Raw genomic sequence first — 25,034 nt, 5'->3', positions numbered from 1 at the left:
AACAAGATCTTTCGACGCAAGACCTAATGTTCGGCGGTCTAGACCCAAGAAAACGCAAATAATTTCCGCTTAATGAGAGGGTTCAAAACCTTGTCAAAAGAGAGTGGAAAAAGCCAGAAAAAAAGGGCTCCCTACCACCAGCCTTTAAATGGAGGTATCCCTTTGACGACCCCTTGGTGAACACGTGGGATAAGGCACCAAAATTAGACGCAGCGGTGGCTAAAGCTTCTAAAGGTACCGTCACATTTAGCGACGCTGCAGCGATCTAGACAACGATGCCGATCGCTGCAGCGTCAATGTTTGGTCGCTGGAGAGCTTTCACACACACAGCTCTCCGGCGACCAACGATCCCGAAGTCCCCGGGTAACCAGGGTAAACATCGGGTTACTAAGCGCAGGGCCGCGCTTAGTAACCCGATGTTTACCCTGGTTACCATTGTAAATGTAAAAAAAACAAACACTACATACTTACATTCCGGTGTCTGGTCACGTCCCTCACCTTCAGCTTCCCGCACTGACTGAGCGCCTGCACCTACAAGTGCTAAACGCCTCTAAAAACCCCACCATGTCCCTTAGAAGTGCGATGTCTCTGTTAGGCTCTCTCTCTTCCTGCATTCCAGCGGTCCGATGGGCCCAGTATCATACAAGGATACTTCAGAGCGAGGTGTTATTACAAAAAAAATTGGGGGGGAGGGGGGGTCACCTAGAGAGCCAGCTGACCTTGTCCAAAAACACTATTGTATCCCTCGAATGGTGGCTAGACCGAAATAATTTATCCACGGGATTTCCCTGGGAATACACCCGTATAATCACCACAGATGCTAGTCCTTTTGGTTGGGGGGTTCACATGGGTGAGATTATAATTCAGGGACTTTTGGACCAGCTTCAAACGGAAATGTCCTCTAATTTGAAGGAGTTAATGGCGGTGGAGCAGGCAGTTAAAAAACTCCTTGTCTGTCTACAGGGCCACCACGTGCGGATATTCTCAGACAATCGGGTCTCCGTGGCATATATCAATCATCAAGGCGGAACCCGTTCCAAATCCCTGATGAACATGGCAAATCGTCTATTCCAGCTAGCAGAGCAGCACTTTCTCTCGTTGACAGCTCTTCACATAAGAGGAATAGAAAATACTACGGTGGATTTCTTAAGCCGCAACACCTTGAGGCAGGGAGAATGGTCACTAAACGACGCTATCTTCGATCTTATTGTGGAAAGATGGGGTCAACCGGAGGTAGATCTTTTTGCCACAAAAGAAAACAGAAAAGTGACACAATTCTGCTCTCTGAACCCCGGAGAAAATCCTCTGTCAGTAAATGCCCTCCTCATAGACTGGAACTTCAGGCTAGCTTACGCCTTCCTCCCCTGTCTCTATTTCCTCTGGTGGTGAGGAAAATTATTATTATTATTATTATTATTTATTGTTATAGCGCCATTTATTCCATGGCGCTTTACATGTGAGGAGGGGTATACATAATAAAAACAAGTACTCCGGCGGTGAGCCCACCTCAAAGCCGCGACATGTCAGCTGTTTTGTACAGCTGACATGTGCGCGCAATGAGCGCGAGCGGAATCGCGATCCGCCCGCGCCCATTAACTAGATGACAGCGGCATTTAACTAGCGCTCCCGGCCGCGCGGCTGGGACTGCTCGCGCTGCTGACCCCCGTCACATGATCGGGGGTCAGCAATGCATTGCCATAACAACCATAGGTCTCCTTGAGACCTCTATGGTTATTGATGGCCGATTGCTTTGAGCGCCACCCTGTGGTCGGCGTTCAAAGCAACCCTGCATTTCTGCTACATAGAGGTGATCTGTGCATCACCTCTATGTAGCAGAGGCGATTGAGTTGTACATGCTTCTAGCCTCCTATGGAGGCTATTGAAGCATGCCAAAATAAAAAATAAAAAAGTGATTAAAAATATAAAAAAAATAAAAAATATATAAAAGTTCAATCAAAATAAAACAATTTAAAAAAAAATCAAACATACACATATTTGGTATCGCCGCGTTCAGAATCGCCCGATCTATCAATAAAAACAAAGGATTAACCTGACCGGTAAATGGCGTAGCGAGAAAAAAAACAAAACGCCAAAATTACGTTTTTTTTGGTCGCCGCGACATTGCATTAAAATGCAATAACGGGCGATCAAAAGAACGTATCTACACCAAAACGGTATCAATAAAAACGCCAGCTTGGCACGCAAAAAATAAGCCCTTACCTGACCCCAGATCATGAAAATTGGAGACGCTACGGGTATCGGAAAATCGCGCAATTTTTTTTTTTTAAGCTAACTGTGGAATTTTTTTTCACCACTTAGATAAAAAATAATCTAGACATGTTATGTGTCTATGAACTTGTAATTAACTAGAGAATCAAAATGGCAGGTCAGTTTTAGCATTTGGTGATCCTAGCAAAAAAGCCAAACAAAAAACATGTGTGGGATTGCACTTTTTTTGCAATTTCATCACACTTGGAATTTTTTTCCCGTTTTCTGTTACATGGCATGGTAAAACCAATGGTATCGTTCAAAAGTACATCTCGTCCCGCAAAAAATAAGCCCTCACATGGCCATATTGACGGAAAAATAAAATAGTTATGGCTCTGGGAAGGAGGGGAGCAAAAAACGAAAATGAAAAAGCGGAAAAAGCTCCGGGGGTGAAGGAGTTAAAGTAGGCTTCCTGGTGGCCCTAACGTCAGCTCGTAGGGTAGGCGACATCCAGGCGTTATCCAGGCTTCCCCCTTACATGCAACTTAGAGATGATAGAGTGATACTTTCCCCTGATCCAGCATATCTTCCTAAAGTAGTGTCTAGATTCCATAGAACACAGGAGATAGTTCTTCCATCTTTCCTCCCTAATCCTACTAATGATAAAGAAAGGAAGCTACACACTCTAGATGTAAGAAGATGTATCCTAGAGTATCTAGCAGTGACTGATCTTTGGAAGATAGATAATGCCCTATTCGTGTCCTATCAGGGTAGCAGGAAAGGTCATAGAGTATCAAAATCTACGCTAGCTAGGTGGATCAGGGAGGCTATCTCGCTGGCATACGTCTCAAGGGGCAAGCCGGCGCCTGAAGGTCTAAGAGCGCATTCCACTAGAGCTATGGCTGCCTTGTGGGCGGAGAGGTTAGAGCTGTCGATCGACCAAATATGTAAGGCTGCTACTTGGTCTTCTCCAAACACTTTCTATAGCCGTTATAGACTGAACCTGGGTACTTCCTCTGACCTCTCTTTTGATGTAAGGGTGCTGCAAGCTGTAGTGCCTCCCTAAATAGAATAGAACAACCTCCAGCACACATAAAAAAGGTGAGAAAAGTCTTGTCTTCAATTCACAATGATGCAATTTTATTCATTAATTCTGGGGGTTCACAGCCATGAAACAAAGTATAATGAGAGATTTTCCCAACGTTTCGACCGTAAAAAGGTCTTTATCAAGGGTACAATCTATACAAATAAAAACAAAAAATACAACATAAATAAATTGTATACTATGAAAATACAGATAATAAATCAAGAACTGTTATTACATAACATCAACAAAAATACTGGTAGTCCATATATGTATCTGAACTCTCAAAATCAACACCATGGAAAAAAGTAAATATGATATCCATTTATCAAATTAATCATAAAACCAGGTGTTCACATAATATAGGCCTTGAAGGCAGGACAATAAATGATGCATGGTTCCAAATGAACCTAAAGAGAAAATAATGGGTAAATAAATCAATAAATAACTAAATGTCTATAATCACCCCAATAGAGGTCAGAGCCGTGAAAAAATAAGAATGGGGAGGTACAAATGTATATAGTCGCTCTATAATATACAAATCCTGCACAAAATGTATAGCACATAAGCTATAAGGATATAAATAAACACACGAAAGTTAGTAGCGATGTATCCCCATAATGAGCCAGAGGTCCCCGGGAGAAAAAAAGAAAAAGACCACCAACAATGAACAAATAAACAAGGCTTGTTTATTTGTTCATTGTTGGTGGTTTTTTTCTTTTTTTCTCCCGGGGACCTCTGGCTCATTATGGGGATACATCGCTACTAACTTTCGTGTGTTTATTTATATCCTTATAGCTTATGTGCTATACATTTTGTGCAGGATTTGTATATTATAGAGCGACTATATACATTTGTACCTCCCCATTCTTATTTTTTCACGGCTCTGACCTCTATTGGGGTGATTATAGACATTTAGTTATTTATTGATTTATTTACCCATTATTTTCTCTTTAGGTTCATTTGGAACCATGCATCATTTATTGTCCTGCCTTCAAGGCCTATATTATGTGAACACCTGGTTTTATGATTAATTTGATAAATGGATATCATATTTACTTTTTTCCATGGTGTTGATTTTGAGAGTTCAGATACATATATGGACTACCAGTATTTTTGTTGATGTTATGTAATAACAGTTCTTGATTTATTATCTGTATTTTCATAGTATACAATTTATTTATGTTGTATTTTTTGTTTTTATTTGTATAGATTGTACCCTTGATAAAGACCTTTTTACGGTCGAAACGTTGGGAAAATCTCTCATTATACTTTGTTTCATGGCTGTGAACCCCCAGAATTAATGAATAAAATTGCATCATTGTGAATTGAAGACAAGACTTTTCTCACCTTTTTTATGTGTGCTGGAGGTTGTTCTATTCTATTGACTTTATTTTTTTCCTCCTAAGCACCTACTTGTATTGAGTGCAAAGTGATCCTGATTATTCATATTGCCTCCCTAAATAGTTACTCTCTGTAATTCTCTCCGTGGTGCTGTCATGGACGACCGATAAAGTCTTAGTTACTCACCGGTTAACAGTGTTTTTCGGAGTCCATGACAGCACCCGTACATACCCTCCCGTCTTCTTAAATTCTGGGTGTACACCTCTTCCCTTTTTTTATATAGTCCACTCGTGGTGGATAGTTAAGTTGTAATATTGTTATATATATACATTATGTCATTAACCTTGGTGGTCCTCTTGTGATCTGTAAACCAACTGATGCGTGGTAGATGTGCCGCCCTTATGTATCTATAGGTTTCCTGTTCCTGAAGGGCGGATCCCCTCTCTCCGTGGTGCTGTCATGGACTCCGAAAAACACCGTTAACCGGTGAGTAACTAAGACTATTCTCACCTTCCGGCACCTTTCCCGCTCCTCGAGATGCTCCAGTCCCGAGACTGCATTTCGGCAATGACCGGAGATGACGTAGCAGTCTTGCGAGATCGCTACATCATCAAGTGTTATTGCCGCAATGCATTCTTGGGACCGGAGCGTCGCGAGGAGAATCGCTAAACGCCTGGCCTGGATCCAGGGGCCGACAGAAGGTGAGTATACAACTATTTTTTATTATTTTTTTTAACAGGGATATGGTGCCCACATTGCTATATACTACGTGGGCTGTGTTATATACTGCATGACCTGTGCTGTATATTACTTGGCCTGTGCAATATACTGCATGGCTGTGCTATAAGCTACGTGGCTGTGTTATATATACTACGTCTCTGTTATATACTACGTGGCCTGTGCTATATACTACGTGGCTTTGCAATATACTACGTGGGCTGTGTTATATACTACGTGGGCTGTGTTATATACTACGTGGGCTGTGTTATATACTACGTGGGCTGTGTTATATACTACGTGGCTGGGCAATATACTGCGTGGCTGTGCTATATACTACATGGCTGTGTTATATACTACGTCTCTGTGCTATATACTATGTGACTTTGCAGTATACTGCGTGGCTTTTTAGTATACTGTGTGGGCTGTGCTATATACTGCGTGGGCTGTGCTATATACTGCGTGGGCTGTGCTATATACTGCGTGGGCTGTGCTATATACTACGTGGGCTGTGCTATATACTACTATACATATTCTAGAATACCTGATGCATTAGAATCGGGCCACCATCTAGTTAGCTCTATAATCTTCTAACTCTATTATTGGACCCACCTACAACACACAACTGAATTGTGTTTGTTGCATTATAACTTATTTTTTGGCACACAAATTGCTTTCTGGCGGGGAAAATGTTGTAGAAAATGTTACCATGGTCTTTTGCTACTGGGAGTAGTTAGGTAAAGTGTCCACATTATTTCTATACAGCAGTTTGCTGCCTATGTGCTTCCACCTTCCTCCTCTTCACTCATCTTCTGGTGAGATGCATGTATAAATCAGCAGGTCTCCTAATCATGGCTTTCTGCAATTGCTGTCTGGACCTGTGTGCTTATTCAAGTGCACTGTTATCTCTATGTGTACAAACAGAGATAACACTGTAGACTCCAGAACAAATGACATATAGCTAAATGTGTCACAGCATAACTAGTACTGGGCTTTATAGTTCTACTACTACTACAGCTCTTTTCACCAGAGCTGTCCCTCAAGAGGAGAGCCCGTGGAACGCCCGACAGGACCGTGGGGTACTCGGTACCGGTCCTTAAAGGGATGTGTCATGGCGGCAGCGACCCAGTCCGTGGCCCTGGGCGCCCATGTTAAAGGGAAGGTCTTTAAAGGGGTTTTTGAAATTAGGAAAGTTCGTGACGCCACCTGTGGTATTCGGTTAGGGATGACCAATGCTGCAGAAACAGGTCCTCTGTGGTGAAGTAGGTCCCCAGGGCTCCTGGTGAATAGATGGAAGATGGTGAATAGATGGTAGATGGTGAGTGGTGCAGTAAAGAACGAAGGGCACAGTTGTGCAGTCTTTTTACCTGGTTTACTGATGGTAGCAGGTAGCCACAGTCCAGGGCACCAGATCACATGTACAGGCAAGGTCCGGCCGGCTTGGAAGTGAGTTCAGAGTCCTGCTTAATCAGGTGGAGTTAAAAGCCTTCCTTCTAGTGCTGTGTTATAGTTCCTTACTGCCTATGGCTTTGTAGCAAGGTCCTCTCAGTTATCTCTGTCCTTTGTTGAACTGGGACACAAACCCATATGACAGGTGACGCGAGCCTTTTTACTGGGACACAAACCCGTATGACAGGTGACGTGAGCCTTTTTACAGGGTCTCTATCACGACCCTGGCTCTATGTGTCACTGTGTCTCCTGGGTGTTAGGACAGGTGATGTATCATCCAGCTGTCCTGCTGCTTTCTGCTATGTGTCTTAGAATCCCACTAAAGCCTTGGTCTTCCGGCTACCAGTGTCTGTGCTCAATCAGGGATGCAGCCCAGTCCCAGCTATTGTCCCTTGTTGTCACTCTCCTGTGCTTCGCTCTCTGGCACTTTAGCTAAAGGCTGTTCTTCCTTCTGTATCTCGCTATCTAGGAGCTACAGCACCTCAGGCTGTACGGCCCCTCACCCATCCTTCTGTCTCAGACTGCTCCTGTCTGGCACCAACTGTCTAATTCTTCCAAACTGCCTAGCAACTGCCTAGTAACTAACTCCTCCTCCCGACCAGAGAGAGCAGCTCCCCTGAAGTCAGATGTAGAGCTCCCCCTTCTAGCCTGGAGTCAGAACGGTGTTGTATGTGCTAATTACCTGTTAAAAGGAATCTTCCATCGCTTCCAAGTGTGACATCTCTTTCCCCATGAGGAAAGCAATGCCACTGTGACAACCAGGACTCTGGGGCGTCACACTCGCCCTGATAGAAATCTGGAAGTAAGGGCTCTGAAATGCTCAAGAGACAGATTGAAAATTTTAAGCCTCATTTAGACTTTCGTCTAGCATGGTCTGTGATGCACGGACAGGCCAACGGTCTATTAACCCAAAACTTGACAGCCTCATAGGAATATATGAGGCTGTCAAGTGCCGGTCAGTAGACATGCTGCCAGTCTGTGCATGTACACAGTATGTACTCGGACCATGGTACACAGACATCTGAATTTGACTATGGGGTCACAGTAGACCCTTGTAGATTATTGCATTCTTGAGATTGCCTCTTAATAATGTTGCAGTAAACACAAATATGCTCATTAACTTTTTTGTAAAATGTGTGTGTGACTATTGGACAGCTGCGACAAGGACCACATTAAGGCTATGTGCACACGTTGCGGATTTTGCTGCTGATCCACAGCGGATTTGACGCTGCGGATTCGCAGCTGTTTTCCATGCGCTGTACAGTACCATGTAAATGTTTGGAAAACAAAATCCAGAGTGCACATGCTGCAGAAAAAAAACGCGTGGAAACACAGTTGTGTTTTTTCTGCAGCATGTCAATTCTTTGTGTGGATTCCGCAGCGGTTTACACCTGCTCCTTAATAGGAATCCGCAGGTGTAATACCGGAGGTGGAATCCACACAAAAACCACGGGTAATCCGCAGTGCAGTACCTGCGGATTTTGCAAAAGCAGTGCGGAAAAATCCGCACACCAATCCACAACGTGTGCACATAGCCCAAAGACGGCCTTTCACTCACACAACTTTCTATTGGCGTTTGGGCAATTGGAGGAGCTACTTGTTTTAAATTTAGAGAATCCAGGGAAAGGTCTTCTTCTCTAGCACTTATTTTTTATAAGGATTATTATCTCTATTTTTTTTCTAGCTTTGATTTAAGACCAGAAATGGAGATTGCTTTATGTCACTTTAACCCCATTAATAAATATTTTCCATTGGAAATCTTACAATTAGCAACATAATGATTTTTCTTTTTTTTTTTTTTTTCAATTAATGAGCTTCGGAAATTGCTGCAGAAAATGATTTCTATTTCACTTGTGGAGTGTTCTGTATCATGTTACCAGGCAACAAGAATCACCTTGGTTATGTGATTGTTTTGAGAATTAGCGCTGCATGGAGCCAATGATGTATTTAATGACCAGTGCAGCAGGGGACAAATGGACCAATGTCAAGTTTACCGTTATTGATTTTTTTTTCATGTTAATTAGGACAAGAGCTAAATATATAATAATAGTTTATTATATCCTAGCATGAGTGCAGCTGCTGGAAGATCATGTGTGCAGCCTGATAATGGACCCTGCATGCACAGGAATGTAGAAACTGAAGGAGGAATGATTATTGGCCTTCAGCATCTTTCCATCATCCGTTACAGATCCTGCAGCAGCGCACATGGGTGTGGGTGTCCCGGGCACTGGCTGGCAATCTGTCCGCTCTAGCATCTGCTAGCGGGATTACGTTGTATGGGGTAAAGTGGGCCAGTCTTATGCCAGCAACTGTTGCTAAGCTGATGAGTTGTGCTTTCAACACATGTTATATCACTGCTATTGTAGTGGAGCCAGCAGATACATTTTTTACATTTGGATTGGGTTTACGTAGCATTATTTATTTTTTTAAGGCTTTTTTTTTCTATTTTAACTCATTAACTCAAGGTAATAAAACCAAGCCTTATTATCCTACTATTGATGTAATAAGTATCATAGAAGACAATCTTCATTGAAATCACTTCTATTAGAAAATGAAAGATTTCAACAATTCAAGACCGGAGTATATTAATGTAAATAATTATCATACTTCTGATTCTAGATCAATATTGTGAATAGCACAGAAAAAATTTAACACTAAAAAAAAAAGGAAAAAAATAATCATATAACCACACACAAAACACATAACCTCATACACAACACAAAATCATACCCCCGTCCCCTTGGGCATCCACCCTCCTCCCCGATATGTCAATGCTAATGCAGACATATGATGTCGCTAAAGAGTCAGAGAGCTCTGCTGGGAATCCTGATGGGCAGTGTCTGCTATTGCTAACCACCTTATCCAATTTCTAAGTACATACACTATCTATATATATATAATTGTCTAAGGGTCACTTCCGTCTGTCTGTCTGTCCTTCTGTCACGGTTATTCGTTCGCTGATTGGTCTTGGCAGCTGCCTGTCATGGCTGCCGCATGCCATTGTAAGGTTACGTTCACATTTGCGTCTTTGGGCGCAGCGTTGTCGACGCAACACAAAACGCATGTCAAACGCATACACAACGAAGCGTTTTTTGACGCATGCGTTGTCCTATACAATTGAAGATCAAAAACGCCCCAATAACAATTCATCACTTGCATTTTACTCAAAAGGGGCATGCGTCAAACAACGCGGGTCAACGCAGGCACCTGCGCCCTATGCGTTTTACATAGACACTAATGTGTTTTTTGGCGCATTTACGACGCAAGTGCATTGCATGCGTTTATCGGAAATGTGACGCATGAAAAATGCAACCTGCAGCGTCGTCCGCGCCCTGTCTGGTGCGCCAAAATGACGCATGCGTTGTACAACGCTTGACAACGCATACCGGCGCATGTCCATGCGCCCTCCATGTTAAAGATAGGGGCGCATGACGCATGTGTCGGTATCCGTCGACGACGCTGCGCCCAAAGATGCAAATGTGAATGTAACCTAATGTTTCCTAGCACAGAAAAACAGAAATCTGAAAAGAGTCTATCATAGGACCCTTCAATAAGCTCATCTAGTGTATAATAACCAGCAGGCACACTAGGGAACAACACCCTAGGGAATTCAAAGTATTCGTGAAGAAACAGTAGGGCTATGTTCACACGTTGCTTTTTTTTCTGCAGCCAAAACCTAATCTCTTGGTATAAAAAATTAAAAAAAAAGCTGCAGACTGAAAGCCTTTTTTGCTGGCTTTTTTGCTGCATTTTTCAGGATCTCAAAGTTCAGCTTTTTTTCCTCTATGCAAGCATGAAGAATACAAGGTGTTAGGCCATGAATGCAACATATATATGAAACCAGAAAACATTTTTGGAAAAAGGGCAATTTGATCAAATAATTTAGGGGGAAAAGTTTTTTATGTCTGAAAAAATAGTGTCTTTTCTGAAGACTTTTCATAATAAAGTACACAATTGCAAACGTTAAAACAGCAAGGGCCGTTGAGTTGGTTGGGCATAGTTTACCTTAAGGTACCGTCACACTAAGCGACGCTGCAGCGATACCGACAACGATGTCGATAGCTGCAGCGTCGCTGTTTGGTCGCTGGAGAGCTGTCACACAGACAGCTCTCCAGCTGCCAACGATCCCGAAGTCCCCGGTAACCAGGGTAAACATCGGGTAACTAAGCGCAGGGCCGCGCTTAGTAACCCGATGTTTACCCTGGTTACCAGCGTAAAAGTAAAAAAAAACAAACACTTCATACTTACCTACCGCTGTCTGTCCCCGGCGCTCAGCTTCTCTGCACTCCTCCTGCACTGGCTGTGAGCACAGCGGCCGGAAAGCAGAGCGGTGACGTCACCGCTCTGCTCTCCGGCTGACCGACGCTCACAGCCAGAGCAGAGGAGTGCAGAGAAGCAGAGCGCCGGGGACAGACAGCGGTAGGTAAGTATGTAGTGTTTGTTTTTTTTTACTTTTACGCTGGTAACCAGGGTAAACATCGGGTTACTAAGCGCGGCCCTGCGCTTAGTTACCCGATGTTTACCCTGGTTACCAGTGAAGACATCGCTGGATCGGTGTCACACACGCCGATCCAGCGATGTCAGCGGGAGATCCAGCGACGAAATAAAGTTCTGGACTTTCTTCAGCGACCAACGATCTCCCAGCAGGGGCCTGATCGTTGGTCGCTGTCCCACAGAACGATTTCCTTAACGATATTGTTGCTACGTCACAAAAAGCAACGATATAGTTAACGATATCGTTAAGTGTGACGGTACCTTTAGATATTGGCCCGGCGTGGAGATAGTTGGACATTGTTTACCTTTATACATTGGTCGGCATTGAGATGCTCATCACTTATTTAATTGAACTGTACTAATCCTTAACTGCCAGTCTCAGGTGAGACATTTTGGTTTAAGCTTGAGAAAATCACAAAAATAAATGAGTTTCACATCTTGCTATACCTACGTTTTTTTGTTTATTTTTGTTTTTTTCACTAAAAAGATGCAAAAACTGATGGCAATGTATTTTGCTGCGTTTTTGCACTTACTCATTGCTTTCTATGGGCGAAAAAAACATTGCAAAAACGCTGAAAGAAGTGACATGCTGCTGTTTTCAAAAACTTAGTAGTTTTCCAATTCAGTCAGGAAAATACAAACAAGTGTGCATGAGACTTCTGAAAGCTCATAGCTTTTGCTGGCGCTGTAAAATACAGCTTTTAATTTCCATAAAAAAAACGCATGAAAAAAAATGCAACATGTGAATGTAGCCTAGTGGTTCAGACTGGAATGGAAGAATTTTCGGACAGAACCAAATTGAGTACAGGAAAGAGCCCATCGCGACATGACAATGAAAGCACAAATCATTTGGAGCAATCCCAAACCTCCTCAACCTTTCCGGGGCATTCAAAACTCTGTTCAAAAATGTTGTTTGGATCAAACCAGCACTCACCACTGAGGAATACAATGTATTCTTCACCTCCCGTCATTCCTCTATCGTCAAGTCTCATATATTAAATAGGATTTTAATGTTGGTGATTTCTGACTCCGAAATAACATGTTCAAGAGTCAAAATGACTGAATCTGTAGTCCTTGTAAATGCCTTCTGTGTTTTAGTGAAGGACATCTGACTGGTGTAATAATTTTCCAAAGTCATGCTTGCTTGTCCATTTTTGGCAATCCTATAGCAATGCAGAGAGCCGTGCATAATAAGGAGATGTTCCCTGATACATTTTCTTCCTTAATATTTTTTGCGTGATCAACATGTTGAAAATGGCACTTGTTACACTGGACGGTGTATAAGGTACAGATAAAAGGGGTTGTCACAAAATCAACATTTTTCACCTTTTTCACAAATCCTTGTGGTATTTGACTATTGTCACCCTCATTGATCCCAAGAAAACGTCTAGGCATGTGTCCCTGCCACTCCATTCAGACTTTGCTAACTTTGGTGGTCGTATAGAGCAAGAGTGCTGGACTCCATACAAATGGTGAACTCACTACCCCAGTTATCGTGATTGGTGGGGGTAGATGTGTGTTGAGCTACTTTGGTGATAAGTGTGAATATTTGGCCAACCCCTTAAATGACTTAGCTGGATATTGGTACTGTGCATGACTTGATGAATTTCCGGAAAGCTAGGACACAAATATGAATTCAATGTTTGATACAAATGTGCACTTTTTTGTGGTTGTGTGGTCTTATGGTTCATGTAATTTACACAAACTGATGAATTTGTGTTTACAAATTATTTTTGGTATTGGCTTTACCCCTTGAAATATTGTACTCCTTTACCTAATTGTGCTGCATCATACTACTGAATGATTGACAGTCCATTTACAGTATTAACCTCTGTAGGAAAATATCACGTATCAAAAAGATAGGTGATAACATTTTAATCAAGGTTATTCCACCTTTGGAACAGGTTCAAGCCCGACTAATACTCCATTCTTTCTCTATGGGGTTGCCGGAAAAAGCCGACCATAGCGCTCAGCAGACCGTAAGGAATCAATGGAGTTTCTATCAAGCATATTTACCACCTCTCCATTATAACAGGGATAAAAACGCCTCATTGTGCTACTCTGTATGGGTCCCAGCTGTCAGACCCCACCACTCCATAAGTCACCTATCCTGCTAATAAATGATGACTTGCTTCCACTGAGGAATCCCTTCAATTACTTTCATTTTTTTAGAATGACATGTAGAATATTTAATATATAAATAGTATTATAATAGAAGTAATTTCCATTTATTGCCAAAATAGGATGATTGAAATATTACCTGAACTGTATTGTAGTATTGTATCAATGTCATATTGTATGTGACTCCTGCATTGAGCGGGGGTTGGACGATGACCTTGGAGGACCCTTCCAACTCTTAACTTTCTATGATTCTATTCCTCTTTTATTGGCGTATGTTTGATACTAAACATTCATGCATTACTGGGTGCAGCTGCAAGTCATCTCTGTCTTATTTTATATCTTTCTCATCCAATGCCTTCTGAATATTAATTGCAGATCAGTGTGGTGGCTTCTGACATGTGAGATCAATACCTGCTGTAGGCTTTTATTAGCCAGCGAGTGTAGCATCTGCTGCCCGACCAGTATTCTGCTCTAGCTGGATTTCATCATGTGAGACCTAATAACGGCACGCAGCCCCAGGCCACGTAGTGGAACATCCAGACTCTACGATGCAGCATATGGTTCTGTTGTAGACTTTGGAATAATTAAGAATCCATCTGTATTTAGCTGCCAAAACTCTGGTCTTGCGTCTCTCAGCATTCTTCATGCTTTTAACAGTTGAAGTAACAGTTTGGTGGCTCCTTGCCCTGTGGAAGAATTATCTTCTGACACTGCATAAAGAAGTAACAACAATTTGAGTTTCTCGTGTCCTTTGTGCTAGATTTATATGACACGTTACATATCTTATGTAGGCATCATCTTGATGATTTTAGGATGGAATAAAAAGTTGTATATACTGCGGTATGCTGTTGGATGTAGTAATAAACATAAAAGCTGAAGGGAAGGACCTGGAATCATGGAAATCATGGGATCGATAGACATGTTAATGATATACAAATTCTAAAAATCGAACACAAAACTTTCAAAATAATTTTATATATCTAGGATAGAGTATGAACACCTTGCACAGAAATACAAGCACTTGCATTACTTGGTATGTTGTCAACGAAGTTATTAATGGTGGTCTGTGTAATGTTCTGCCACTCTGAATGCTCTTAGATACACATATAATTAAGATCCGCTCTTGGCAACTCCCTTTGCAGCTGCTGACCAATGACATCGCAGATGTGCGTAATGGGAGACAAGTCCGGAGACTCTTCAGGTCATGGTAGCACTTTTATGTCATTATTGCTTATAGGTATTGTCATGTTGAAAAGCTGGTCCTGTGACCCTTTGGCGAAGTGGCTATACTACTGGTTCCATGACAAAATCAGTGTAACTCTGATCTGTTAGTGTACCTGGAATGAAGACTTAGAAGGGTCCGGCTACCATCAATCATGCCACCTCACACCATAATCTTGGTAGTAGGACCAGCGTGACGTTCCCTCATGAATGCCTCTATATGGCGTTGACAACACAGTCTCCAGATCAATCTCCAGCTATGCTTACGTCCAAGACAATAGCGGGAGTCATCGCCGAAGAGATTAGATCTCCATTACCATCTTGTTTTGCACCATGATAGCTTTTGAGCACGGTGGCGTGAGGTCAAGTGGAACACCTGAAGCTGGACATTACTCATGCTACTGTGAGCAGCCTGCATGGCTTAATTGTGCTGCCATGGCTTATAGCGTCTAGACATTTATCCCATTGGACACATCTGGGACTTCAGTGATCGGCAATTGCAAAAGGCCTGCAGCAGATCTTTCTGATTCACATTCTCAAGTACAATCAGTGTGGCAGAGCATTCCTCGGAGAACCATTAATAAGGCTACGTTCACACTAGCGTTGTGCGCCGCTGCGTCGGCGACGCACAACGCACCGAAAAAAGCGTGCAAACGCACGCAAAAACGCTGCGTTTTTCGACGCGTGCGTCGTTTTTTGACGAAAATCGGGCGCAAGAAAAATGCAACTTGTTGCGTTTTCTTGGTCCGACGCTAGCGTCAAAAAAGACGCACGTGTCGGAAAACGCAACAAGCAAAAACGCATGCGTCCCCCATGTTAAACATAGGGGCGCATGACGCGTGCGTCGCCCGACGCTAGCGCGACGCACACTAGCCGAACGCTAGTGTGAACGTAGCCTAACCTCGCTGATAACATGCCAAGGCTTGTAAGTGTGTGTACTTGTTCATATGCTGCTCATACTCGATACTGGATAAATCGAGATGTTGTTTTATTTTTTATTTTGTTTCTATTTTTTCATCATTTGCATATCATTATCATGTGTATTGATGCAGTGATTTCTACAATTCCAGAACTTTTCCTTCTTGGTGTTGCAATTTCAATACTAAGAAATGCAGGAAGGCTATTTATACTAAAGTACTTTAGTTATTGCCTGCTAGTGATTAACTTAACTGAAACGTACCTTTTTCTTTCTTAGTGGTAGCCGGCTTCCGAGGAACAAATCCACATGGCTTAACATTAGAGATTGGAGACACTGTGCAAATTCTTGAGAAATCGGACGGTAAGATACTATGTAAAGAGTTCATACGTATTAGACAAGTAAGTTTAGGACTCTCCAGCAAATATTCCTTGGATACCCTGCATTACACTATTACAAGGGTTGTCCTCTATTACACAACACTTTCTTAAAGGGAACTTGTCAGCAGGATTGTGCTGAGTAACTTACAGATAATGTCAGGTTGCCACCATTATACTGATTATAATGATACCTTGGTTGATGAGATTCGTCTTGTGGTCACCATCTTGGTGGAGACAATTTTTTTCCTCTAGACCTGCATCGAACGTAACATGTTGCATTTTGTTGCTTTCGGCGCAGCGTGAAAATGACGCATGCGGAGGCATCCGCATACATCAGCATGTCCTGCCTACCCAATGTTAAAGATAGGGTACGCAGGACGCATACTGACGTAGGCGGAGCTGAAGGAAGAGGTGTGGCAGTGGGCGGGGCTTAACGGAGGAACTATGCAGCCCTCCGCAAAGCCCTCGTTCACAAATGTGAAACTAGCCTTACTGATGAATATGTAAGCAGAGCATCACATAAAGACCCACCCACAGGCCACCCCAATGCACGAGAATCTCATTAACTGAATTATACCACAACCACAAGACAGATTTCATCAACCCTGGTATCATTTTAATTAGTATAAGGGCGCCGACCTGACACTGTCTGTAGTTTATTCAGCACAATCCTGCTAAGAGGCTCCCTTTAGTGACTTCACTGCATAACATAAAACTAAACCCTCCATGCTTTCCTCTTGAAGATGCACTGTTTCTCTGATGTCAGCATGGTGTCTCTGCTGTCACTTGAGATTATTATTGCTGCAACCAATCAGTATACAGAAATGACACCAGTCCAGGTAGTACATAGGAAGCACTATAGTTTTATGTTTTACAGTTAAAGCGAATCTGTCAGCAGGATTTTGCTAAAGACACAAAAGAGAATCGTAAAACCAAAAACACTCAGTTTGAAAAAAATCGCAGTAATCCGCAAGTGCTAGTAAAAGATGTAAAAAACAGGGTATTTGGTTGATACGTTTTTTGCAAAAAATGTATGCTAAGCTGCTCTACCAAACTTCACGGTATACCCTTATCAGAGCAGTCCTAACTAATGTATGCAATCCCTATCTGATGTATTTAAAAACCTGATCATCTGTATATTGCCTGTGTGAACAGGGTTCAGAGAGGAAAAATCCATGTGTGCATACAGAGTAGAACAGCTTTTGTGCAGATAGCCCAAGAGGAGTGGTGGATAACTCCCCAGTCTTGTAGACACAAGAGAACAATTATGGAAACAGGAACACATGGGCTACTTGCACAGTGAACAATTCTGTAGGAACATGTTCACACACCACCAAGAAACCTGAAGACACAAAAGAGAATAGTTATCCACCACTCCTCTTGGGCTATCTGCACAAAAGGTGTTCTACTCTGTATGCACACATGGATTTTTCCTCTCTGAACCCTGTTCACACAGGTAATATACAGATGATCAGGTTTTTAAATACATCAGATAGGGATTGCATAAATTAGTTACGACTGCTCTGATATGGGTATACCGTGAAGTTTGGTAGAGCAGCTTAGTATACATTTTTTGCAAAAAGCGTATCAACCAAATACCCTGTTTTTTACATCTTTTACTAGCACATGCAGATTACTGCGATTTTTTTCAAACTGAGTGTTTTTGGTTTTACTATTCTCTTTTGTGTCTTCAGGTTTCTTGGTGGTGTGTGAACATGTTTCTACAGACTTGTTCACTGTGCAAGTAGCCCATGTGTTCCTGTTTCCAGGATTTTGCTAAGTAAACTACAGACACTCTCAGGTTGGCAATGTTAACCTGATTAAAATGATACCTGTGGTGAAGAAATCTGTCGTGTGGTTCATGTGTAATCAGTGTTGGAAGTTTTCAGTTAATGAGATGCTTGTGCTCCGAGGTCGGACTGTAGGCAGTGTTATCTTTCTGCTCTAAGCCAGAGAAACCAAGGAAAGACCTGCCCACAGGCCGCCCTGAAGCACACACATGTTCCTCATCATAGAGACAAACTGTTTGTGCTTTGGGGAGGCCTGTGGGCAGGGTCTTATTTTCCTGCTCTAAGCCAGAGAAACCAAGGAAAGGCCTGCCCACAGACAGTATGATGAGGAACATGTTAGTGCTTTGAGGCGGCATGTGGGCAGGTCTCTTCTTGGTTTCTCTGGCCTAGAGCAGGAAGATAAGACTCTGCCTACAGTGCGGCCTCGGAGCGCGGGCATATCATTAAGTGAAGACTTTTAACACTGATTACACAAGAACCATAAAACTGATTTCTCCACCCCAGGTATAATTTTAATCAGGTTAACACTGCCATCCTGACAATGCCTATGGTTTACTTAGGAAAATCCTGATGACAGGTTCGCTTTGAGCTATGATGAAGTATGGGTTCTTTCACTACTTGATAAATTAAGAATATTAGTATTTTTTTTAATTTGTCAGCCATATACAGTGGGGCAAAAAAGTATTTAGTCAGTCAGCAATAGTGCAAGTTCCACCACTTAAAAAGATGAGAGGCGTCTGTAATTTACATCGTAGGTAGACCTCAACTATGGGAGACAAACTGAGAAAAAAAAATCCAGAAAATCACATTGTCTGATTTTTTATCATTTTTTTTGCATATTATGGTGGAAAATAAGTATTTGGTCAGAAACAAACAATCAAGATTTCTGGCTCTCACAGACCTGTAACTTCTTCTTTAAGAGTCTCCTCTTTCCTCCACTCATTACCTGTAGTAATGGCACCTGTTTAAACTTGTTATCAGTATAAAAAGACACCTGTGCACACCCTCAAACAGTCTGACTCCAAACTCCACTATGGTGAAGACCAAAGAGCTGTCAAAGGACACCAGAAACAAAATTGTAGCCCTGCACCAGGCTGGGAAGACTGATTCTGCAATAGCCAACCAGCTTGGAGTGAAGAAATCAACAGTGGGAGCAATTATTAGAAAATGGAAGACATACAAGACCACTGATAATCTCCCTCGATCTGGGGCTCCACGCAAAATCCCACCCCGTGGGGTCAGAATGATCACAAGAACGGTGAGCAAAAATCCCAGAACCACGCGGGGGGACCTAGTGAATGAACTGCAGAGAGCTGGGACCAATGTAACAAGGCCTACCATAAGTAACACACTACGCCACCATGGACTCAGATCCTGCAGTGCCAGACGTGTCCCACTGCTTAAGCCAGTACATGTCCGGGCCCGTCTGAAGTTTGCTAGAGAGCATTTGGATGATCCAGAGGAGTTTTGGGAGAATGTCCTATGGTCTGATGAAACCAAACTGGAACTGTTTGGTAGAAACACAACTTGTCGTGTTTGGAGGAAAAAGAATACTGAGTTGCATCCATCAAACACCATACCTACTGTAAAGCATGGTGGTGGAAACATCATGCTTTGGGGCTGTTTCTCTGCAAAGGGGCCAGGACGACTGATCCGGGTACATAAAAGAATGAATGGGGCCATGTATCGTGAGATTTTGAGTGCAAACCTCCTTCCATCAGCAAGGGCATTGAAGATGAAACGTGGATGGGTCTTTCAACATGACAATGATCCAAAGCACACTGCCAGGGCAACGAAGGAGTGGCTTCGTAAGAAGCATTTCAAGGTTCTGGAGTGGCCTAGCCAGTCTCCAGATCTCAACCCTATAGAAAACCCTTGGAGGGAGTTGAAAGTCCGTGTTGCCAAGCGAAAAGCCAAAAACATCACTGCTCTAGAGGAGATCTGCATGGAGGAATGGGCCAACATACCAACAACAGTGTGTGGCAACCTTGTGAAGACTTACAGAAAACGTTTGACCTCTGTCATTGCCAACAAAGGATATATTACAAAGTATTGAGATGAAATTTTGTTTCTGACCAAATACTTATTTTCCACCATAATATGCAAATAAAATGTTAAAAAAACAGACAATGTGATTTTCAGGATTTTTTTTTCTCAGTTTGTCTCCCATAGTTGAGGTCTACCTATGATGTAAATTACAGACGCCTCTCATCTTTTTAAGTGGTGGAACTTTCACTATTGCTGACTGACTAAATACTTTTTTGCCCCACTGTAACTACAATATTTAATGGGTTAAAATGCCTTATCAACATACTCTGTAGACATTTTAGATGTGATGTTGAAATTTGTTTCATTTTTTATAGAAATTAATCGTTAGCATTTTTATTTTTGCAGGTTGGTACAGAGGATTTGCCCTGAAGAATCCAAATGCCAAGGTATGGTAGTTGTACTTGTGTGGTTAAGTTAGAATAAGACAACCAACGATTGCAGCACCCTCTTTTCCATATAATTATTATATACAGTACATTATAATAATGCGGTGTAACACTTTTACAAGAGTAATGTAGATGAATCAGTGTTTATAGCTATATGATTCAGATACAAGAATGCCTATAGTGAGAGATAACTAAAAACAAAGGCGTGTTAATATATTGTTCTATGGTTAGTGAATTGATATAATTTTTTAAACTGTGTTCACTATAAATCTACAAACAGTCCTGGTCCATAAACCCATTTTATTTCACTTTTATGGATCCAGTTAAGACCAGTTTCATACATCGGTATTTCACGATCTGAGTATGGCCTGGGATGACCAGACTTGAATTTAACATCCTCATAGGCATATAGTCTGTTGAGTTCAGGTCAGAGGACCCACGGTCTGTCTGTTCATTTATACCATAAAACATGGATGTTGGAATCCTGCCTCAGTCAGCTGTCCGAGGGATTGGACAGCTGAATATCTGATGCTTGGTTGACATAGACTGATGGGCACCCTCAAATCAAAACATAAGCAGTTCTATTCTGTCTCCTCTCCTTCAGATAGATTGTGCTTAATAAATGCTGTATATAAAACAGTCACTGGTCATTTTTGAGTTTTGAACGACACACCATAGAAAAAATGGGCTTAGACCTATTAGGCGTAGACCGATAAGGCAGATACTACGTAGGCTCCTCTTACATGGGTGGATTGACCATCTAGGTTATTGATCAGTGCTCGTTTGCTGTGATTTTCATTGAACAGTAGTCATGAGGGAATTTGTAGGATCGATCCCCTGTTCATCCTCACTTTAATTATTGTCAGCAGCACATCCCTTTTAACATGAGGGTGCATGTGCTGCTGACCAATGATTAGTTTTAGGTTCTCCTAAAAAGTGCCATCAGTTGATAGACATGCACTTTCATATTTGATTACTGATCAGTGGGCAGTGATTCTGAGAAGGTTCTTTCTGCCAGTCCATGTAAAAGTCATGGTATGCCTTATTTACCTTTTAATAAAAACAAGAGATTTAAACACATTTTAGAAGCACAATTAAGAAAAGAAAATATAATACTTATAAATGGCAAATTAGTATTCTCTATGTTTATATTCACAGCAAAAACTGTTCAGCAGCCATAACTGTGTCTTTTATTTGCTACATATTTTATTATTTAATAAAAATGATTACGTTTAGATTGCAGAATTTTGATGTTTGGTTAGTCCCCATTCCCTTAAATATGGTGGGCCTCTACCAACATTCATGAAATCTTTGTTTGGCACTTTGATAAGTCTGTAATTCAGGTTGTATATTTACCTAATAATTCACTTGGGTAAATACTGTTCATAAGGTAACTGTTTCCAACTGGGGATTAATCATTGGGGTTTGGCAGATGGAAGAGTCTGCTTGCGCAGTTTCAAGGGAGACACAATGGACCGATCTCTCACTAAGATGTTATGTACCATAGTTGGATATGTTAAAGGGAATCTGTCAATAGGATCAACCCTCCTAAGCGGTCTATATATGCATGGAGTTTATAGAAAGTTAAATGAAACGAAACCTTGATATCTGTGATCTGATGTTATATTTATGATAGTGATGGTCGCAGCCCCGGTTGTTTGAGTTCAGCCGAACATTTTAAAAAATGTTTGGTTTGGGTACCGGAATGACAGTGCAGCAAACACTGCTTTTGATCGGCGGTAAGATTATTACTGGCAGTCAGAAAGCTGTGGTTCCCACGTTTACCATCAGTCACAGAGGCATTGGCTGATATGAGTGAACTACTGCAATCAGCCTACGCCTGCTGCCGCTTATAACAGCCAGAGCAGGCACAGCTGATAAGAGAATTCGTCAGCCAGCGCCTGCGTTATAAATAAATTATAAATATAAATAAAAAATAATGTGTGGTTTGTTCTATTTTTGATAACCAGCATGGCAAAACTGACAGCTGCGGGCTGTAACTCTCAGCTGTCAGCTTTATTATGGCTGGTTATCAAGAATAGAGAGGTCACCATGCCATTTTTTAACCCTTTAATCCCATATGACGTACTATCCCGTCCAGGTGACCTGGGACTTAATTCCCAGTGACGGGATAGTACGTCATATGCGATCGGCCGCGCTCACGGGGGGAGCGCGGCCGATCGCGGCCGGGTGTCAGCTGCCTATCGCAGCTGACATCCGGCACTATGTGCCAGGAGCGGTCACGGACCGCTCCCGGCACATTAACCCCCGGCACACCGCGATCAAAGATGATCGCGATGTGCCGGCGGTGCAGGGAAGCATCGCGCAGGGAGGGGGCTCCCTGCGGGCTTCCCTGAGACGATCGGTACACGGTGATGTACTCACCGTGTACCGAGCGTCTTCTCCCTGCAGTCCCCGGATCCAAAATGGCCGCGGGGCTGCATCCGGGTCCTGCAGGGAGCACTTCCGGGTCAGGATCAGGCTGCAGCTGCAGCTCTAATCCTGCCCGGCCGTATGTCAGATCACCGATCTGACAGAGTGCTGTGCACACTTTCAGATCGGTGATCTGTGATGTCCCCCCCTGGGACAAAGTGAAAAAGTAAAAAAAAAAAATTTCCACACGTGTCAAAAAAAAAAAAAAAAACCTAAATAAAGAAGAAAAAAAAAAAATATTATTCCCATAAATACATTTCTTTATCTAAAAAAAAACAAACAAAAAAAAAACAATAAAAGTACACATATTTAGTATCGCCGTGTCCGTAACGACCCGACCTATAAAACTGGCCCACTAGTTAACCCCTTCAGTGAACACCGTAAGAAAAAAAAAAAAAAAAACGAGCCAAAAAACAACGCTTTATTATCATAACGCTGAACAAAAAGTGGAATAACACGCGATCAAAAAGACGGATATAAATAACCATGGTACCTCTGAAAACGTCATCTTGTCCCGCAAAAAACGAGCCGCCATATAGCATCATCAGCAAAAAAATAAAAAAGTTATAGTCCTCAGAATAAAGCGATGCCAAAATAATTATTTTTTTTATAAAATAGCTTTTATCGTATAAAAGCGCCAAAACATAAAAAAAATGATATAAATGAGGTATCGCTGTAATTGTACTGACCCGAAGAATAAAACTGCTTCATCAATTTTACCAAACGCGGAACGGTATAAACTCCTCCCCCAAAAGAAATTCATGAATAGCTGGTTTTTGGTCATTCTGCCTCACAAAAAATCGGAATAAAAAGCGATCAAAAACTGTCACGTGTCCGAAAATGTTACCGATAAAAACGTCAACTCGTCCCGCAAAAAGCAAGACCTCACATGACTCTGTGGACCAAAATATGGAAAAATTATAGGTCTCAAAATGTGGAGACGCAAAAACTTTTTTGCTATAAAAAGCGTCTTTTAGTGTGTGACGGCTGCCAATCATAAAAATCCGATATAAAAAACGCTATAAAAGTAAATCAAACCCCCCTTCATCACCCCCTTAGTTAGGCTAGGTTCACATTGCGTTAATGGGTTAACGCTAACGGACAGCGTTGCACGGCGAAAATGTCACAATTAACGCCGTGCAACGGGTTCGTTAGCACACCCATTGACAGCAATGTGATTTTCGGGTGTAGCGCATCGCTAGAGCGTGCCATTTTCGGCTCGCGCTAGCAAGGTGCCGTTCTTTTGTGGCGCGCCTCGGACGCTGCTTGCAGTGTCCGCGGCGCACCCGAGGTCCGATCCCCGATCTTCCAGAGTGGGGACGTTAACGCGACCACTAAACACGACACCTAAAAAGACATTGCGTTAGCGCAATCCGCTAGCGCTAAACGGATTTCCCTAACGCAATGTGAACCTAGCCTTAGGGAAAAATAATAAAATTAAAAAAAAATGTATTTATTTCCATTTTCCCATTAGGGTTAGGGCTAGGGTTAGGGTTGGGGTTAGGGCTAGGGTTAGGGTTAGGGTTTGGATTACATTTACGGTTGGGATTAGGGTTGGGATTAGAATTAGGGGTGTGTCAGGGTTAGGTGTGTGGTTAGGGTTACAGTTGGGATTAGGGTTAGGGGTGCGTTTGGATTAGGGTTTCATTTATAATTGGGGGGTTTCCACTGTTTAGGCACATTAGGGGCTCTCCAAACGCGACATGGCGTCCGATCTCAATTCCAGCCAGTTCTGCATTGAAAAAGTAAAACAGTGCTCCTTCACTTCCGAGCTCTCCCGTGTGCCCAAACAGGGGTTTACCCCAACATATTGGGTATCATCGTACTCGAGACAAATTGGACAACAACTTTTTGGGTCCAAGTTCTCTTGTTATCCTTGGGAAAATAAAATTTTGGGGGGCTAAAAATCATTTTTGTGGGAAAAAAAAAGGATTTTTTATTTTCACGGCTCTGCGTTGTAAACTGTAGTGAAACACTTGGGGGTTCAAAGTTTTCACAACACATCTAGATAAGTTCCGTGGGAGGTCTAGTTTCCAATATGAGGTCACTTGTGGGGGGTTTGCACTGTTTGGGTACATCAGGGGCTCTGCAAATGCAACGTGACGCCTGCAGACCAATCCATCTAAGTCTGCATTCCAAATGGCGCTCCTTCCCTTCCTAGCTCTGCCATGCGCCCAAACAGTGGTTCCCCCCCACATATGAGGTATCAGCGTACTCAGGACAAATTGGACAACAACTTTTGGGGTCCAATTTATTCTGTTACCCTTGTAAAAATACAAAGCTGGGGGCTAAAAAATCATTTTTGTGAAAAAAAAAAAAAGAATTTTTATTTTCACGGCTCTGCGTTATAAACTGTAGTGAAACACTTGGGGGTTCAAAGCTCTCAAAACACATCTAGATAAGTTCCTTAGGGGGTCTAGTTTCCAAAATGGTGTCACTTGT

The 25,034-nt window shown here is 42.3% G+C and overlaps 1 protein-coding gene across 7 annotated transcripts in view; it reads left to right on the top strand.

Moving 5' to 3' along the window:
* The window catches only part of DOCK4 (dedicator of cytokinesis 4), a 488,246-nt gene that overhangs the window by 150,785 nt on the left and 312,427 nt on the right, over positions 1-25,034 (top strand). For all 7 annotated transcript variants that reach the window (XM_069764796.1, XM_069764797.1, XM_069764795.1 and 4 more), the window contains exons 2-3: positions 15,834-15,917; positions 20,119-20,159. In XM_069764796.1, coding sequence (XP_069620897.1) covers positions 15,834-15,917; positions 20,119-20,159 — 125 coding nt within the window. The remainder of the gene's footprint in view (positions 1-15,833; positions 15,918-20,118; positions 20,160-25,034) is intronic.

The sequence above is a fragment of the Ranitomeya imitator genome, chromosome 4, assembly GCF_032444005.1.
Source record: "Ranitomeya imitator isolate aRanImi1 chromosome 4, aRanImi1.pri, whole genome shotgun sequence".
Taxonomy (NCBI): domain Eukaryota; kingdom Metazoa; phylum Chordata; class Amphibia; order Anura; family Dendrobatidae; genus Ranitomeya; species Ranitomeya imitator.
The sequence above is the reverse complement of the archived record's forward strand: the minus strand, read 5'-3'. Positions and strand labels throughout refer to the sequence as shown.